Raw genomic sequence first — 14,611 nt, forward strand, 5'->3', positions numbered from 1 at the left:
CATGTTTGGTGTATGTGTAGCCCAAGTAGATCTAAGCGGATGATCCAGTTGATCTCCTATCGTGAGAGATCAAGGTAGGGGGAATCCAGGCTATACTGAAATGGGGGGAGACGGTCCATCTATATGCCATGTGCATGAAACCACTCGACTACCTCAAAGTACCATGCCTGTGTCGGTAATGGTGGCAGTCGTGTCGCTCTGTGGAGGAGGCCAGTCCAGCTCATATCAATCGCTCCCTCTCCCTCTTGTTGTATAATTGCATGGAGGACTCTAGTGCTAGTCACGGGAGGCGATCTTTGTCAAGCGTGTATATATGTTGAATATAAGTGACAGTCGGAAAAAGGGCATCTGTAACCAGTGGGGCCACCCCAAACTCTGCATGTAGAATTTCATGTAGTACAGATGGCTGACTCCTGATCATGCGTGATAGCATCATCACATGTAGCCTCTCTAAGCTCCTCCAGTGATCCTTCCCTAGGCCTAGCCCGCAAAAGGCTGCACCATACATAGTCGTTGGTCGTACTAGAGAATCAAAGAGCCACTACTTAGTGCGAGGTTCTCGGAAATGTGCCTGGAAACATTGTCTCTCCATACGGGCTAGGGAGCCATGCCCCCTCGCAAGTCGGTCGGTGGCAGCTATGGTCATGCAAAACAAAGGGCATGTAAAAGTGACTCCTAGATATACATACTTCTACACAATCCCCATTGCGGCATCTTTGTATATGAAAGAAAATCGTGAGGCGACTGCATAAGATGTGTTGAAGACCATAACCTTGGTTTTGCCTAAATTGACCATAAGGTCTCTCTCCCTGTAAAATATGTCCAATGCATTTAAGTTCTGTAAGCCCTTGGCTGAATCTGAGATCAAGACAATGTCGTCAGCGTATAGCGATATGGACACTAGTGTCTGAGAGCCAATGGTGAACCTCTACCTCCGAAACTATCCACAAATATTGCAATCTCATCAATGTATTGCCCAAAGAGTGTAGGTGACAATGGGCAGCCCTGCTTAACCCCAATAGTGCTACATATATCTCTCAAGGTCCCACCGGGTGCACGTACTCGGCCAAGTATTGCCTCATATAGTGCCATCACACCCCATATCATCTCATGTGAGAACTGGAGCTCCTGCAAGCATCCTATGAGACAAGATCAAGGGACGAAGTCAAAGGCTTTGCAAAATCCACAAAGCAACAATACACATCTCTTTGAGGACCTCACCTCCTCTCTATGATAGCCCGTAAAGTAAAGATATGGTCTAACGTGGAGAAGTTTCTCATGAAGCCTGCCTGGCCTGATGCCCTACGTCCCATCGTCTCTGCCATAGAGCTCATCATGTCCTCTAGTACTACCCCATAGATTTTGGCCATTGTGTGACCAATCATGATAGTCCTGTAGTTACCTGGGTCCATGGGGTCTCCTGCTTTGTGGATGGGGACAATGGTGTTGGTAGTCCAAGAGGGTGGGAAGCCTTCACAGAGTGCTCTGTTAAAAAGACTGGCAAGAATGGGAGCCAATGTGGTGCCCGTGGGCAAAATGTTCCGCTCGTAGATCCTCGTGATCTTTTTCTCCCATTATGCAACTTTTTAAGAGCCCTAGTGACATTGGGGGAATCAAAGAGAGAAGATGATGTAGGCCGAGGGATGTGTGACATTTGTGGTATAGGTTGGTTTGGCACATCATACAACTGTCGTGCATAGGCTTCCCAAAGGCTAGGATTTGTGATAGGTGTAGGTGCTCTTTTTTCTTCAAGAATGCACCAAGCTTCTGAGTTGTCCTCGTTCAAAAAGAGCTAGTATAACTCCTAGCGAGAAATGCCCGTTTCTTTCGGCGAGAGTGTGTACGGAAGATGTGTTGCACCTTATGTGCTGAAATCAGCCCATGTTCCCTCTCACGTAAGAGGCGAAGCCTGGTGGTTTTGCACTCTTCATCATACCATCCATTCTGGGGTTGGGATCCCACTAGCAAACTTGATGTGGAGCATGTGGTGTAGGGAAAGTTGGCATGGGCGGAGTCATGGATGATGGAGGAAAGCTGGGATGTAATGGTAGAGATAGGGGGGGATAAGTGAAGAGCTAAAATGTGACGGGAGGTGGTCCTCATAGATGTGGTCAAGATCATGATTGAAATGAATCCAGGTGAAGGTGGTGACAGGGGGTGTGGGTGTGAGCAGTAAGGTGGGGCATGAGATCGTGAAAGAAAGTAATGTGTGGTCAGCAAGTATGGGAGGAGGAGGGATGGTGAAGTCTGGGGGATGTGTGGTATAAGAGCGAGAGACCCCATGAGGTAATCCACTGTACTAGTGCCTCCCCCATGCGGAAAAGATGGAAGGCTATCCCACTACGGCCATCTGGACAGCCCATTATATATAACCAACTCATGCATAGTCCCCATCTCCAAGAAGTGTCTACCATATGTTGTTGCATTCCCCATATCCTAGTTGGCCCTCTGGAGGCCCATCTCAACTACGTCAATTTCTAACAACATAATGGCATCTCCCTGGAAGTCATATGTCTTATTAAAGTCTCCTAATAAGAGGACCTCTCCTTATTGAGAGAACTCTGCAATGTTTGCAAATAATGGTGCGTATGTAGTCTGCCCTTTCTCTGTCAACCTGCATGCATATTCTGATTTCTCTGGTGGGAAGTAGCATACTACAATATGCATCACTCTCAAGCCAAGCCTGGCTAATCGCATCCACATAAAGCGAGCCTCCTCAACGTGTCTGACCATTGTGAGCATGCCTATCAAATGAGGGCGAAACAAGCATGCCAAGCCATGCCCCCCCCCCTCCCACCGCGCCCCCCCCCCCCCCCAAAGTGGTGCGTGTTTGTCCTCTGAAAGCTGACTCCCATGTGTAACCCTCCACTCTGTGTAGCCCTCTCGGGACTTTGATGCGTTCATGTGTAGAAGATAATATCCCTATCTGTGTAAGTCTTTGTGAAGCCTCCTGTGTATGACCATAGAATTCCATTGCAATTCCATCTTCAATGCATCTGTGGTCTCATAGACCCCGTGTCGTCATGTGGGACATTTATCCGTGTGATGATGACTCGGTCATCACGATAAACGGCCCATTTTCCTGCCTTGCAGGCTTCCATAACCCAGCTTTCCTGTGTTCCACCTATAGGGGGGTGAGGTCATCTCCAAGGTATATTTTAGTGGTTCGAAGTGTGGCCCTCTTCTTCAAGAAAGCCAAATGGGACTCTGTATCTTTGAAGGCCTCTCCCTCGTCAAGTCCTTCCAGGCTCGCCAAGCATCTACAAAAGGGATGTCAGTGAGGCCCATCCCTTCTGTCTGCATAACGTCTCACCGTCCTCTTTTTGTTTAGGGTTTAGGGCCTGATTCAATCCAACGATATCATGCTCATGGAGCCTAGTCTAGCCCATACTACTCTTTGTGCAAATTGCACCCCTTTCTTTTTCAATGTTTTTTATTTTAAAAACTTAATGGCAGCCCAACTTATGCCTTCACTTGAGGAAAGTAAACTTCACTTCCATCTTTTATGTAGGCTAATGTTGCTATGGGAGCAAAGGGTTGTGGAGCAAGATCTTGCCACCTTGTCATCGCACGCGTCTTCTGTGTTGGGGCCCTTTGGCTCCTTCCCTCTGAAAGCTACGCGGTCTCCCTTCTACTACAACTCAGCATCCTCTACTACAAAATTCCTAGTCTCTTTGGATGTCCCTAGAAGTACCAGCATAACTTCTGTTCCAGGTGTTCTGCTTTATCTTTCTTTAATTTTTACCAACTACATTCATATCAGCCGCTTGCCTTGTAAAGGGCACTGATGCTAACACAAAAAGTAGAAAAACCTTAATCCAATAGATTGTGGTCACTAGATGAGAGTCTCCACCCCTAGCCCAATTGATATACTAAAATCCTCACCATTTCATGTAAAACACGCTACAAAATGTATAATGCAAGCTTTATAGCTCTTGTTTACATTGTCTTCTTTGCCTAGTGTGTAGGTGCTGAAAAACCATAGTCAATGAATTGTGTATCTTACAGACCAATCATATGAATCACACTATTTGTGATTGCTTCAGTTTTACAAGCTATTTGTTGTACAGTAAAAAATCATACATACAAAAAGCTGGTAATGCAGCCATTCGACACCTGCATGCAGCAAGCATAACATCAAAACTGAACTGCAAGATGGCAGGAGAACTAAAACAAGATCCAAACGAGAAACAAAATATCATCGAGATAAGCATAAAGAGTCATCAAAACTAAATCATGTTAAAAGCAATAAAAGACCTTGTACACGATGGCTCAGAGGGTAAGCTACCCAAGCCCACAACTGCAGGTAGCAATGCAACTTAGCTCTGTGTTATATGACAAGCCAAGAGGGTTACCATAGCATGACAGAAAATTTTAAATTTAAAAGTAGATGCATATCACAATACATCGGAAACCATTGAGAATCTCATTGCATGAAATAAGGTTTACCTGAACGTTTAGATACACTTCCTGCATAAAACCAGTTACAACTTTGAGCATGCCTCAAAATATCTCGGCAATCTGAACTCATCGAGAAGCCCGAATGCAAGGCAATCTGCCAATTTGTCAGCTTTAGACCAGGTAGTAAACCTGTTCCAAAGTGCTACCTCAGCAGAAAAATGGGTTTAAATTGCATAAGAGGGACACTACAAATAGTTGAGTCACAATAAAATCCCATCAAGAGATTACAAAACTGAATACTTCCCAGGTCGGCCTCCACTTGGGAGCGATAAAGATGCTGCAGTGCACTCTTCCAATAACCGTTTGATTTCCGTCTTGGCTTTTTTGACAGAATTCTCAGTAGGACCCTCAATGAAAAGATACAGCTTCCTCTCCCCAGGGGCCGGGACCTTCCCAGGGGGGAAATATTGCCCACGAGTTGTGATAGCTGCTTCAGTCCAATCACTTATTGGCCCCAAGAAATCCTTGTGAGTAACCTTCCAGCGTGCATGCTGAGGGAAGTCATTGATTTCAAGCTCTGCTTCATAGTGCTCAGGCATGGCATCCGCTTGAATCTTTGAGAGATTGTGCTGCAGGTTGAGTACGGCTGCAAATGCTGCTGCTTTTGCAGCAGCTTCATTGGCAACAGGAGCAACCCCACCCACACCAAGGCCTGGAAAGCCTAATCCAGGGATAGATGGAAGACCTGTAGTTCACAATCTCACCAAGCTTAGTTTGGTTACCAAAGCAACCCACAACCAAAAGCATAGAGCATTGCATAAAACAAGGTAAAATGAAGACCAAAAAAATCATGGTCAGGCATGACAAAAAACCAGAAGGTTTCCTCATCTCATCAAGCAACTAAAAAACACATCAAACCGGTACCACAAAGCATCTGGTCCCTACTTTTATCTACTCGAATTATCTGGTCAAATGTTTTCTTGTCGTATGCACCCCTAGTTCAAGTCATATTTCTGTTCTCTCAATATATATATCACTGTACGGTAAGCCTCAACAAGGAAAATTAGGTTTTTTTTTCTCTCTGTTCTTTCTTGTTTTTTTTGTTGGGAGGGAAAGAGAGAAAGCAGCCTTGGGCTACAGGGTGAGTCAGTTTTTTTGGGTGGGGCTAGACGGAGCAAGGCTAGAAGGAAGGCAGGGGGTGGTAGTTCAGACTCTAGAGTGATTTCATAGGGCTAGGAGGGTGCCAACTACGAGTATTCGAGGGTGTAAGTGTGTTAGGCAATTTGGTTTGAATCCACCGGTCTCTACTCTCTAACACTAATCACAACATCACTCCGGACTCCTCAAGAGGTTGTAAGCCTGCACCAAAGGTCTCCAGAATGTGGACATGCATAGTGTCATCAGAGATTCTAGGAGTGATGCTTCTATCAAGAACAGGATCTTCATTGGTCCTCTTCCTGTAGGTATTTGTGGTAAACAAGGTCAGAAGAATCTTTGGCTGGCCACGGATCCCTTTAGTTGTCACGTGTGTCACCTATGTGTGTGTCACGTGGTGTGGACATGTTTCTGACTTGCAGCCGCCTTCTAGGCAAAGTATGGGGCAGAATATGGCCTGATGTCATGTGCGTGAAAATGCCATGGACATTCTCAGAGCTAATCCAAAAGGGGCAGCCAAGAAAAAGACCAATAGAGCTAGGATTTGGAGCACAAGGTACAGTATGGACTTGGAGCAGGGCATGGAAGGCATTGAAGGATGTCCTGTCAGCTGCGTTAGATGAAAAGGAGGGACAGTCGGCTGTCGGCGGTACAAGATCTGCTGTCGGCTGCTTACAGGCGTGGTCTGCTGAACCAGAGGACAAGGCGGGCTCCAGGCGCATCATGACAGATCAAGAAGCCCAGTCGGACAGCGCTTAAAGGCATTTAATGTCCAGTCAACTGGCCGACCAGCAGTCGGCCAGTTCTCCATGCAGTCCAAGAGACTATAAATAGCAAGTTTGCTCCTCATTGTAATTCGTTCATTCCTTTATGGAATGGGTCCTTAGGGTCCTTAGAGTAGGACTAGATTTTGGTGTTTATCACCTTTTGTATGAGGCAACCTAGGGCTGTAGAAAAGTACCTTTTTGTACTATATGAAATATACTGAATTTCCAGCATATCTCTCTCTACTCTCCTTTATGTCTGCGTTTTGCATCAGCATGTTTCCAGTGGTGTTTAGGGCTGAAAGAAGACCCCAGAGCTTTCGCGTGTTACACCTGATTTGGGCAGTTTTGTCCAATAGGCGCCCAGAGGTGCCCACAACATGGACCCATAATATGAACACAAAAAAAGACCTTTTGGATGACTTTTTGGGGTCATAAAAGCCCTAGCCAACCTGAGCCCAACTTGCTACCACCTCCCTATATGAAGGCAGGTCAAGGGTCATTCTTGTGCATTCAGATACAGAGGTTCCCAAGCCAAAACGAAGGGCTAGAGAACCAAAGATCAAGGGCAGCAGCAACCAAGGCATCTAGATCACCAATGAAGCTGTAAGCCAGCAGGATACAGTAGCCCTCATGTGCATTAGAGCATGCACAAGCGGAGTATAGCTGATAAGCTTTTGTATGCATCAGTAGATATGTATATACACATACGCAAGATCTAAGTCAAGATCCAAGATCGTCATTGTGAATATAGCATGTTTAATATACAATTGATTAGGGTTACATCTATCATCTCCATCATTGTAAATATAGCATGTTTAATATACAATTGATTAGGGTTGCATCTATCTTCTCTATTGTATTGTGCTAAGTTTTGATTAGCATTAATCTCATGTGCTTGCCATTAATTCATGTTTAAGTCTTCCATTGCGTCACTAATGTAAAAGTGGTATCAGAGCATCTACGTAAATCCTAGGTAGCATTTCTGCATAGGCAACCAAATTACGGTTTGCTTTTCTACATCTGTAACATGTTCGTTAGAGTTCCCTGCATAGGTCCTGCATGTAGCGTTCGTTTGCATGCAGAAATAGTCAAGTCTAGGTCATGGCAGATGTTCTCAGTTGTTCGATTTCACACCCATGACGAAGGTAGCCTATAAACACTTCGAGTAGTATGTGAAAAAGTTTAAAGCCCCTAAAGCCGCATTGAGAGAGATCAAAGAACGAGATGCCAAGTTAACAACCACAAAGCCCACACAAGGTGGAGAGTTCACCCGGGGTTGAAACTCAACAAGGAAAGCTTCCAAGGATACCACAGCGCTTCCAAGACCAGAAGTGGAGCAGGAGACCATTCCCGCAAGTAAGGAGTGTAGACCGGCGGAGGATCATGAGGTGTTCATGTCAATGGCAAGTACAAGAGTGGAGTCACCTAGGGTTGAGAAGAAGCCCAACTTCCAAACCGAGCGTTGATCCTAGTGTAGGAGAGCTTCCAAGGAAAGAGGAGCTCCTAGATAATGCTATCATAGATGAGGAGATTCCAGCAAATGTTGCATTGCCAGAGTTGCCAACGCTCGAATCCAACCCCAAACCACAACCAGAAAGCCAATAGGTAGATCTCTCCAAATCCCAGGAGCAGGAGGAGGAGGAGGAGGAGGAGGTCATGCTATCACTTTCCAAGGAACTTCTAGTTACAAGGATGGTATGTAGCCTTTTGTGAGGGTCGAGGTGAGATTTTATTGAGCTGAATTTGCTCTGTGCTGCCTCGTCCAAAAATCTGTTGATCTCACCAAGGCCCACATCCAATGTGCACGCGGCAAAGCCTAAGATAAAATCCAGTCCCGCCCATATCTGCTCTATATCCTGTTGTAGATCTCGGGGTTCTGTATGACGATGTCCTGAATCCAAGTGCTCACATACCTATCCTACCTCCAAGGGTCCTCTAAGGATGGAATAACCAGAGCCTAATCAGAAAAAGTGGTGCCCACCAAGATGCAGATCATACCCCCACAATCGCAAGCCCACTCATCTCCACATAGAACCTATCAAGTCGAAAGAGGTTAGGGCCGGTTCTCCTACTATTGGACCGCAAGAAGCACATGCTCCGGGGGCTGTGCCCAAACTCTCATAGATACCAAGGGTCTAAACATTGAGGAAGCCCACGCACTCCTCTCCAATCATAATGGTAATCCATTGCGCTCGCCCAAAGACTCTGAGCCTATCACTACCGGCAAGAGTTGCTCGTTGACAGAAATACAAACTCCTCACTACCTCCTCGAGGTGCCGAAAGAGGGAGACCAAAAAGTAAGGCTCCTGCCTGGTAAAATCTTCCCACAGCAACGGGTACGCCCCTCTGAAAGATGGTGCACCTGGAGGAAAAGAATGTTGATGGGTCCCTGAACTATAGCTCTGTGAAGCTCTCCTCTGAGGACGCCTCGCATCTAAAAGCACTGAGGCCCCCCTAAACCCTGAATGTTTGATGAGGCTATCCGCATATCAATCTCTGTGGGAGGCGGAACTATTGGAACTGTCCTCCACTAGAAGAGTCTTGGGCATGGGTTTTGATGGGGAATAATCGAAATCAAAATTGGGGCGAAGGCATGCCAAGTGGACAGATCCTCTCCTCCATGTGTCGCCACTCTATCCGAGCATGAGAGTAGGCATACTCTGAACTCCATCGATCACAATGGAGGTATCTGTAAAAGGAGGGGAGGGGTACTCCAACTGAGATATGAACACAAAGAGCAACACCTCCAAGCTGGAGGACACCACCTCCCCGTCCTGATCTCTATGGCCTGATCCTCCTACATCCATGCTAGCCAGGGGCCAGAGGTGGGTGAGCACGTCGGTGATGCGTAGATCATGAAGATGGTGTGAGAGCTCTACTGCCTGCCCCTGGATGGCGGCAGCCAACACTGACTCCGAATCCCACTTCATCCCCATGGTTGCACTCAAGGACCTGACAGATTGTGCTCTAGAAGATGGCTCTACCTACTGCAGCATTCATGGCATAAACATTGAGGAAGCCCACGCAGTCCTCTCCAATCATAATGGTAACCCACTGTGCTCGCCCAGAGACTATGACACCTAAGCCTATCACTGTCGGCAAGAGTTACCCCCACTGACAAAAATACAAACTCCTCCATGCGTCCTCGAGGGGCCGGAATAAGGGGACCAAAAAGTGTGGCTCCAACCTAATAAAAACTTCCTGCAATGGCGGGTACACCCCTCAGAAAGATGATGCTCCTAGAGGAAAATAATGTCGATGGGTCCCCCAACTGTAGTTCTATGAAGGTCTCCTCTGAAGACACCTCGCCCCTGAAAGCACTAAGGCCCCCCTAAACCCTAAATGTTCCATGATACTATCCACATATCGGAATTACCCTCCACTCGAAGAGTCTTGGACGTGGATTTGGATGGGGAATAATCACAATCAACCTTGGGACGAAGGCACGCCAAGTGGATGCGGATCCTGTCCTCCATGTGTTGCCACTCTAGCCAACGTGAGAGTAGGCATATTCTGAACTCCACAGATCACAATAAGGATGTTTGTAAGAGGGGGGGTGGGGTCCTGCAACTGAAATATGAAGAAACACAAAAAGCAGCACCTCCATGCTACAGGACACCACCTCCCCATCCTAATCTCTGTGGCTTGAGCCTCCCAGCTCCATTCTAGCCACGTGCCAGAGGAGGTGGCTGAGCATGTCGATGATGTAGATCATGAAGATGGTGTGAGAGCTCTACTGCCTGCCCCTAGATGGTGGTAGCCATCCCATTGAATCCAAATCCCACTCCGTCCCGGGGGCTTCACTCAAGGGAAAGGAGATCATCGCGCCACTCTCTGGCGTAGAAGGTCTGGAATGATGAAACACCACGTAGATCCAAATGGGAGCAACTTGTCTCCTCAAAAATATCACCGGAAGACACCGGAAGAAACTGTAATCCACAGGCAGCCCCAAGATCCCTAGGGACTCTGGCGGGAGAGCCCTCACCGGGGAAGCAACGATGGTCATCTCTACTGGCTCCGAGAATCGAGGCGGGCGGAGCTCACCGGCTACCTCCGCTTTCGATCGGGCATTGCAGGTGGGCGGCGAGAGTGCTCTGGAGAGGCGGAGGGAGAGGGAAGTGCGGGCTCACAGGAAGAGGATGGGGCGGGGAGGACTACAGCGCGAAGAGTCGGATGCGAGGATGGACGATGAGGTGAGGGGGGGGGGGGTGGCAAAGAAGAGGGAGATGGGAACGGCTGGGAGTGATCCATGGGAGGGGGAGGGTGCTAGGAGGGGCTCCCCGGGGGTTCAGTGGGACCAGCTGGCCTGACTGGAAACTAAGAACCAGAGGAGTCGTCTCAACGAGATAGTGGCCGCCAAACCGAAGGTGCTGGAGGGACCCTCGCAATGACTGGAGGGGGGCCATTGCCGATGGGTGGGTGCTGTGATAAATTCTCGAAACGGTTCTTTGACAAAACCGAATTCGCTTGTACTCTATCAGCCTGGCGCACGCAACGGTGGCACTCAACTCTGGTAGTCGGCTGACGGCCCTAGGGGACCGCGGGAGAGGGGGGACCACAGAAGGCAATCTCCACGAGTGGCGCCGAGGGCAAGCGTTGGCGAGGTGTCCCATCTGCGTGCAAATGAAACATTGGCCGAGAAGGCCTGAGTACTCCACTCGCTGAATGATGGGGTCTCCCCGAAGGCAGGAAGGGATATGACATGAGGCACTGTCTCCGATGAGGCAATACAGATACGAAGGGATGGAATCCCGACCGCCTGTGCGAGGGACGAAGCGGCAGTGAGGGGGATTCCATCACTCTCCCAATGGCTCCACCGGTCACCAAGAGAAGAGAAACCTATTCCTTCCTGAGGCCTGGGAAGCAAACTATCACGAGAAAGCCTGAAACGCCAACCAATGGGTCGGATGCGGGGTCGAAGCTGTGTTGCCACCACGGAAAGGCGGCTTGGGTTGTACACAATGCAACAGGGCTCATTTGCATGACTCGATATGACGCCACTCGCGAGCCAAACTCAACCTGGTAGTAGCCACGCCCCAGAGAATGAATGTCAATGATCTTTGCAGCCCCACCAAGGAGGCTAGCTTGAAGAAGATCTCTGAGTTGTCTACGCGCAGGGCGGCTACTGACAATCTTGCATACTAGAGTGGAGGCCTCTAAGGATGCAACAGTCATAACAAGGAGCTAAAGGTCCACTTCAGGCTCTAGAGAAAGATAAGAAAGTTACGGCGGCCTAGGTCGGGGATGACGAAGCGACTGCCATGGAGTTCTTGAAGACCAGAAGAGGCCCAGACTTCCCGAATGAAAATGCCCCAAGAATTGAAGACGCTACCATATGAAGACGAAAGGGACGAAGAAGCCGGAGGGAGACGGGATAGTGAGGCTACGGAGGAGGAAAGCGAGGAGGGAGGGAGGGGGGGGGTACGGTGAGAGAAAGGAGAGGTAGGGGCGGGGGTGGAAGGAGGGAAAAGGAAAAAGGAGGGGAGAGGGGGGCGCTGACAGGAGGAGGGAGGAGGGAGGAGGGAGGAGGGAGGAGGGGTGTAACTAATCGGGGACCCGGAACAATAGACCAACACTTCAAATACCAGACAAAGCTTTGAAACACAGCAGAATAACCATAAACAATATAAAAACACCGCACTGAGCCACAACAGCCAGCCCCTTGCAGGAACGTCTTTATTGATAGAGAAGCTTTTATAATAAACCAAGGTGCAGGTGCATATAGCATCAGATTTATATCTATGCAGTGCCAAGATAAAAACACAGCACCAAAAGCCATCCCGAAAATAGTATTACCCAATCTAGGCTCAAATAGCCCTTAGGACTTGGCCAATATTTATAAGTGAGTGTGTTCCCACTTCATTAAAGTTTGGGCGCCCAAAAGTCACTTATAAATTATGACCGCTTCCAAGTTCACACTCACTGAAGTCCCGAGTCCGACAAGACTCAATGTCCCGGACCTCATCCTCCCCTTTTACTCATAAATGGGCATCTCCCCATGTCCCTTCACCTGATTGGACCCCAATTCACTTACTTATTAAGAGAAAATTCGTGTTTTCTCTTCATGAAGATTTTTGGAGGTTGAAAACTCGGTTTTTCCACCATTTCTCTCCATTTCCAAGCTCTCCATAGCCATACCCAACTTGCTAGGGTGTTTTCCAAGCTTCCAAGAGTGTTTCCAAGTGCTAATCACTCTCCTACTCAATCCCAATGACTGAAATTCAGTAAAACAGCTCTCTTTATTGCTGTAATTTCTGGTCTTTTTGCTGAAAACCCTAATTTCAGCTCTCCTTTCTCAAGTTGAACCATAGAGGAAGCTTTCCCAAGGTTCCCTTCATTCTCTTGAAGACTTTTGTCGCGATGAAAGGCGACAAATCAAAGATCTCAACACTCCAAGGACTTCCATCGCGAAGACTTCCGTTGTCATTGACTCTACTTGCTATTGGTAAGCTTTTATGCTTAAATATGGGAGCAAGTAGCAGGAGGGAGGAACCGGATTACAAGATCACATACCCTGTGTAGCGTTCTCTTGTCCTACGTGCTCTCTTGCAGATTGTTGCTACCATGTGTTGGTGGAACAATAGAGAGCAGATGGTAGGGAACATGGACACTTGAGAGGGTAGTGTGGGTTGCAAGTCTACATCGACAACCACTTGTTTGCAATACTGTATTCATATGCATTGGTATGGAAATCTAGTCAGAAATGCCCATGACACTATGTACTTGATTCTCCCAAGATCAATATACTTTATTTAAGGGAGGGGTCGGCCGTTCCGGCTCATTGTGTGTCTCTTGTCAATTCAGCAATTTACTTCTTGTATTTGAACAAGTGTCCATCAAATCTTAGTGTATTGATTAGCATTGTGTTCAACAAAGTTACACATTGCCTACAACAACTTGACCGGGCAATCGTACACTCGTCCTACTTCTAGAAGAAGAGAGGTGATGGTGAAGCCACTCTCATGGTGGGAGATTATGGCTATTCCACCCCATCTCTACAAGCTTTTACCATGAGGATCCTTGCCGAGGTGACGGTCATTTGCCATTGCCTCTTTAAAATTTAAATTTTTTTATTTTTTCCTCTTAAGGATTGCTCTGCGGCGGGTGCATGCGAGAGGAATTGGAGTGCATACTCCCTCGTGCACACGAAGATTAGGAACAAGCTTAGCACATCCCAGTTAGAGCGCCTCGTATATTGCCGCGTTAACTTACGAATGGTGCGAAATCTTCAAGAGCTTCACATCCCGAAGCAAGTAGGCATCTCGATTCTCTAATAATCAAAATTTATAATTTTAATGCTTTCTATTTAGCCTCCACTATCTTGTAACCTAGAAATTACAACTTACATGTTATTATTCTGTCAACTTCAATGTAGGTAAATCCCGATGACATCCAACTCACTGCAGAGAACCTTGGGAGCATTCAACCAAGGCAAGAGACACTGGAAGATGCCATCTACGCTGAGCTCCATAGAGAGCTACAGGAGATAGATATGCGCGTCACCCATACTCGAAGTCGTGAGCGCCTTGCTGCTAGTGGTTCTCATTCCACCACCACGAGCAGAGGAGGCATTAGTGTAGCAAGTCGAGACTGCCAGATTATACGGGGAGGAGCTCGACCACCCATCCAAACATATCGGCGATGGGACTCTACTAGCTCTTCTACTTATGCTGCAGATGAGGATGTATCACTTGGTCAGGATGGAGCCCTTGTGGATGTAGATGCTCGAAGCCCCGAGTATGATGATGATAGCAATCTCATCTTAGATAGGGATTTTCATTTAGATCCTAGTGAGGAGCCTTCTCCTAGTAGTGATGAGTCTAATGCCTCAAGTGAGGTTGCTAGTGGTAGATCCGATAGTTCAGACTCTCGAGTCTGAGACTCTGAGTGAATCTTTATGATGATCATTGATGATGGCATGTAATATGTATGAATCTTTTTGATGTATGCATTCTTAATCTATTGTCTTTGACTCTTTTGAGTGTTCAATCATTCTTAATTTTTGTAAAATTAAATGGTGATATCATCTAGACTCGTCATGACTCACTCTACAATCTAGACTCTACCGTCTAAGGTCTTGAAAGTTGACTCTAGTCTCTCTCTCTCTCTCTCATAATCTATCTATCTATCACTATCTATGTGATATATATATATATCTATCATGATTCATTGTGTATGTATGTATGTATGTATATATATAAGAGACGCCTCTAACACGCCTCTAACGTCTCGAAAAAATACGAGTCTTTCGAGGCGCATACCATACCCGCCTCGGACCAAACGCCTCT

The 14,611-nt window shown here is 47.2% G+C and overlaps 1 protein-coding gene across 4 annotated transcripts in view; it reads right to left on the reverse strand.

Annotated features, from left to right (window-relative positions):
• Nucleotides 1-3,870: 3,870 nt before the first annotated feature.
• LOC147642520 (DEAD-box ATP-dependent RNA helicase 45-like) overlaps nucleotides 3,871-14,611 on the reverse strand; it is a 31,071-nt gene continuing 20,330 nt past the window's right edge. For 2 of the 4 annotated variants that reach the window (XR_015267194.1, XR_015267192.1), the window contains exons 2-4: nucleotides 4,450-5,146; nucleotides 4,258-4,325; nucleotides 3,871-4,116 (exon numbers count right to left, since the gene is read on the reverse strand). Coding sequence is in view for 1 of the 4 variants with exons in the window: in XM_086807239.1 (XP_086663365.1) it covers nucleotides 4,686-5,146 (461 nt within the window). In the remaining 3 variants the exon portion in view is untranslated. Of the gene's footprint in view, nucleotides 4,117-4,257; nucleotides 4,326-4,403; nucleotides 5,147-14,611 lie in introns of those variants that run through there. The other 2 variants (XR_015267193.1, XM_086807239.1) reach the window with 2 other exon arrangements.

This window comes from Cibotium barometz, chromosome 1 (assembly GCF_041138505.1).
Source record: "Cibotium barometz isolate CiBa-2024 chromosome 1, ASM4113850v1, whole genome shotgun sequence".
In the NCBI taxonomy this organism is placed as follows: domain Eukaryota; kingdom Viridiplantae; phylum Streptophyta; class Polypodiopsida; order Cyatheales; family Cibotiaceae; genus Cibotium; species Cibotium barometz.